We start from the raw sequence: 5,037 nt of genomic DNA, 5'->3' as shown, positions 1-5,037 counted from the left end.
TTTCTATAATTTTTGACAGCTGAGAGAGTGGGATGCCAGGCCTCTCGAGGCGACGATAATTCTCCCTTTTTTCAGCGATGATATCCCCCGTGAGGAGGACGAGAGTACACTGCCAGTGGCAGTAAGACCTAATGGAGCAACTAAGGGGCATAAATGGACGAGAGAAGGGGTAAATAATGGTGAAAAACAGGTAAAGATTGCGCAGGTAGTGAGGCATTTGACTCCCAGACAACAACAAACAGTGGAACCAACGGTCTTTCCTTCGTCGTGATTCCTCAGTGAGGAATGATCACTTGCAAGCGTTCCTCCGCACAATAAACCACTTTTGACACACTTATACTATGTTCGGCGAACCGCTACACCTTGTGCCGACCCAGAGGAAGTAAAACGAGAGCTGTGGTGTAGAGTATGAGCGCTAGAAAAAGCTGGGAAAAAAGTGTCCGGCACCCGAGTCTCGCCGGAATTTAAGGCTGCTCCGCCATATTGATTACGCAGCGGCGACCACTACAAAGACTAATATAATTTTTTATCGCCGAACATCGGCGGTGGTTTTGTTCCGCGGTGAGTATAATCCGTGCAGACTGGCGGCAGGGACATCAGAGGCGCTAATAGCGCTCCCGCGGAGGGAAATATACTCACTGTCATCGAGATATTCTATAATTTGTCATGGCGGTTGTTCCCTGTTTTGGCCTCTCAGCTGATTCCATTTGACAACACCAGCGAGTGAATATTTATCTGCTTGCCTGCCTTTTATTCCCCATTTTCCCCACGTAAGAAGATACCTAGGCACTAAAATAACGCCTTAAAATTTAAATAACGCCTGCTAATGCACATTAAAGAGCAGTGAAGTAAGCTTAAATGGCCTTTTGTCTGCCTCAGCTGATTTTTGAGACATTGTTTACATGACATTTGTCAGGTCTGGGAGGGGCTGCATCATGGCTGTATTTTTACAGAATTTTAAGGGTTTGTAAACATATTAGAGGCTAGTTGCATGTCTAGTCATATTTTTAATGATGCAAGATTTCAAAAATAGTCTTGTATTTGCTTATTTTAGCTTCGTGTGAATTTGAGATTGATAAAAACTAATGGAATTGTTACGTTTTTTTTGGGTTATACTAAGGTAAATGTATAATTTTATACTTGTGTAAGCCTACAACATAGGCTCTAAAAACCATTGTATAATTGTTTTAAATTTCCTTAATTGATAATTGTTTAAAACTGTTTTAGACTTTTTAAAAATTCCTTAATTGTTAAAGCTTTATCTTGGCAGTTTTTGTGCAATAAGAAAGTTCATTGGCTTACTTTTAACTTTAAAACAAGGATGAGATAAGATAGGATAGTGGAGTACACCAGTAGGTCTATTGGCCCAGGTTTAATGGGTTAAATTTATATCTATGAAATTGCTACATACACAAATCAAAAATATATGCATTGCTGGTGACAGGTGATGAGCTAGACTGGTCAAGGGCTCTTGATAGCAGAAAAGGGAGTTTGGCATGACTGGGATCTCATTACCTCCTATTTCCCTGGTGCTGTATGACCCTCAGTAGGTTTTCATGAATGTAGTTGCCCAATAATTGACTAATTTTCTATTGGAATTGATTTTCAGAGTAGTCAGTGACTTGTTTCCATTGGGGGCCCTTGTAATAGTCTTATTTAAACCTCAAAAGTTAAAACAGCTAAGTAACTCTACTGTGAAAATCTGTAACTGTTAGTGAGATACAATAGGAATAAATTTACTTTCTTACATTAAAAAGGATCATCTTATAATAGGTACATGAGTGATAACTATACAGGAAGTCCTGATTCCCTCTTTGTAGCTTCATTGTGTCTTCTAGTTCTTCCTGGCTATGCTTATGCTAGGACAGGCTTTGACTGTTTGACTCCTTTATTGCTGTACAGTAGGTGGTGTGAAGCCTGACCACCTACTGTACGCTCTACAAAAATTGTATTCACTTCCCTTGGTACCATATTGGTGTTGGTTCCCAAATTTACATGAAGCCTTAACTCTGGCAGCAGATGGTCTAATCCTCCTTGGGCTTTACAAGAGTTGTATCACTGCCCAAACTGACCACAAAGACCAGGTACATATATTCCTCGGCCTTCCCAGCTATTCTCGGGAAAGTGCTCATTAATAATCAGGAATTAAGTTTGGGAGGTTTTCAGTCTGTTATGGTTGAGAGCTAAGTGTGAAGGTTAAAATTCCTTTGTGTGCATGCCGAGATGCTTTCAGTATTTTGTCCATCTTCACAATCCTCTTGCATATAAAATTGCTGATATTAAGAAGATAAATTTATTTAATCGTTGCCCCTGTGTGTTGCAACTCTTTAGCGCTTGAAACCTTGCAGTATCTCGTGGGAGGGGGAGACCCTTTTCCTTTGGCTCCATATTTTATCACTATCTTCCTTCCCTGTTGGGAAATTTCAGTTATCAGTTTTCTCCTCCTTTCCATGCCCGTAGGTCAACATATCTATTCAAATTAGTGCTCGCTCTAAGTTGAATTCTTTAAATTACATGCTGCTACCAAGGTGTTCACTGTCGCATGCCCTGCACCAGATACTTGGAGTAAGGCATGCAACTAACTTTCCAGATAGTAATACTGTATGAGGACACTGAAAAGTATGCTAATTTTCACAGCAGTTATGCTGTACTTGTTGATGTTGTACACATGGCAACCATGTCTACCTCTGCATTTGTGGTAATTTGACCAAATGTGCATTACAGCAACTAGAAAGAGATTCCCCGCATCTTATTGTGCTTGGTATATAATGGTGGTTGTCAAATTTCTAGCAAACACTAAAGTAGTCTTGTACTGGGTCCTTGTACATATTTGGGATAATGAGCATTAAAAGACTGCTGTTTAGTCTGCTGTTCGTGTAGTACTGATCTAAGAGTTTTTTTTTTGGGGTTACTTTTCCAATGTTACAAAGATTCCAATATTATTGGCAACAGTGTTAATCTGTTGGAAGAGATTTTTCCCATAAAACCACACTTTGGCTGCTATATTTCAGTTAGTCTGGCATGGGGGAGGGAGAAGCACTATACAGTGGACCCCCGGTTTACGATCAGCTCCCAATGCGACCAATTATGTAAGTGTATTTATGTAAGTGCGTTTGTATGTGCATGTTTGGGGGTCTGAAATGGGCTAATCTAATTCACAATATTCCTTATGGAAACAAATTCGGTCAGTACTGGCACCTGAACATACTTCTGGAATGAAATAATATCGTAAACCGGGGGCCCACTGTATTATGTGACTGGGACACTGCTCTTGCCCTGATAATGTACAGAGGAGCACTTACCATGCCTGAGAGGAGTGTTGGGTGGGTAGCTTTAACAGTTAACCATGCAAGTAGATTGTCCTCTTACGGAGAGCACACAGAATTCAGTTTGACATTTGCAACACTGATGTGCACTGACCTCAAAGCTGAACATTGGCTGTACCCCCTATCCCCTCTCATTTTTTTAGGTATATATATAATAATAAGGAGGGGTGTTAATGTTGCAGTTTAAAAACTGTAGTGTAAAGCACCCTTCTGGCAAGACAGTGATGGAGTGAATGATGGTGAAAGTTTTTCTTTTTCGGGCCACCCTGCCTTGGTGGGAATCGGCCAGTGTGATAATAAATAGATAATAATAAATATAATAATAAATTTATATTTCTACTTTGATTTTAGTTTTGCAGTTGTGCTAACCCCACTGCTATCCTCCCTCTGCAAACTCCCTGCCCATTTGCATCACTCCTTGTGGCACAGTATCGCCCATACAGGTTCAGTGCATGTTTTGAATATTATGAGAGTCTGGGAGGAATGTATTTGAACTAGTGCCCATGCCTTGATATTTGATTTTTTTAATCTTTATTTTTCTAGTGTGGAAGAGGGACCCCACAAAGGACCCACACCATAGAACCATGGCGGATATGGCCACATTACCCAATCATAATTCTCCTATGAAGACTATGATCAATAACCAGGTTGTAAAGTAAGTAATGTTGGGAAATTCAGTATACTGCAACTCTTCCAGTAATTGATTGACCTTGCATTTTTCGACATATGTGTTCTTTTTAATTCGGGATTTAATATGCTTAACCATTAAATCCAGTGCTTGATTAAAAGTCTACTAATGTCTCTCACTTTCTAAAGGCCTGGCGATGACAAATCTTGGAAGTCTCAAATTGTGTTGCCGCCAAGAGACAGAAGGAAACGTACTTCCGATGTAACAGACACTAAAGGCAATGAATTTGAAGATTTCTGCTTGAAACGGGACCTATTAATGGGAATCTTTGAGAAAGGTTGGGAAAGACCGTCTCCCATCCAGGAGGCTTCCATCCCTGTAGCACTGAGTGGGAGAGATATCTTGGCACGGGCAAAAAATGGCACGGGAAAAACTGGCGCATATTCTATTCCTCTTTTAGAACAGGTAAGTGGATTGTACTTTCGTTTTTCATTTTTTGGGTCGCCCTGCATAGGTGGGATACAGCCGGTTCGTTGGAAAAAAAAAAAATATCTTAAGGTGGGGTGGTGCTTATCCATCGCCTTGTCAGTTTTACTTTCATTCCATTGGAAAAATTAGCAAGATTTGGAAAAAGTTAGTCCTTGTTATTCATGTTAAACCATGAAATGACTTTTCATTCTTTTCATTCTTCTTTGGTTTGTATAAAACGGTTAGAAAAGCTTATTTTAATGGGGAAAACTCAGAATTTTTGGCACCCCACTGGTACCATGTCCTCAGGACAGTTTTTAAAAATGGCTGCATACAAAATGTTCCTTTCTATTTAATACTTCACAAGTTTTCTTCTTGGTGTTTTGGTAATTGTCCTTAGTTTCGTATTTTTACATAAAAACCACTTGATGCTACTCCTACCAAACATGCTCACATGCTTGTTGGATGTCAGTGCTCCTTGTATACGCAAACCTTTACCCTCTCCCTCCAACTCTACCTAGGCCACTCCCTACCCACCCTTCCTTCCTACAGATTTACACAGTCGTCCTGTTTTGTTCCATTCTTTTTAAATGTCCTAACTCCCTCAACCCCTCC

The 5,037-nt window shown here is 40.1% G+C and overlaps 1 protein-coding gene across 4 annotated transcripts in view; it reads left to right on the top strand.

Annotated features, from left to right (window-relative positions):
- The first annotated feature begins 232 nt into the window (after positions 1-232).
- me31B (ATP-dependent RNA helicase me31b) overlaps positions 233-5,037 on the top strand; it is a 30,992-nt gene continuing 26,187 nt past the window's right edge. Inside the window, exons 1-4 of one of the 4 annotated variants that reach the window (XM_070099193.1) lie at positions 233-561; positions 3,012-3,089; positions 3,870-3,981; positions 4,143-4,419. In XM_070099193.1, coding sequence (XP_069955294.1) covers positions 3,911-3,981; positions 4,143-4,419 — 348 coding nt within the window. In that variant the 5' untranslated portion in view covers positions 233-561; positions 3,012-3,089; positions 3,870-3,910. Of the gene's footprint in view, positions 562-908; positions 964-3,011; positions 3,090-3,869; positions 3,982-4,142; positions 4,420-5,037 lie in introns of those variants that run through there. The other 3 variants (XM_070099190.1, XM_070099192.1, XM_070099191.1) reach the window with 3 other exon arrangements.

This window comes from Cherax quadricarinatus, chromosome 66, assembly GCF_038502225.1.
Source record: "Cherax quadricarinatus isolate ZL_2023a chromosome 66, ASM3850222v1, whole genome shotgun sequence".
NCBI lineage: Eukaryota > Metazoa > Arthropoda > Malacostraca > Decapoda > Parastacidae > Cherax > Cherax quadricarinatus.
Note: the sequence above shows the minus strand (reverse complement) of the source record. Positions and strands in the feature narration are given on the sequence as shown.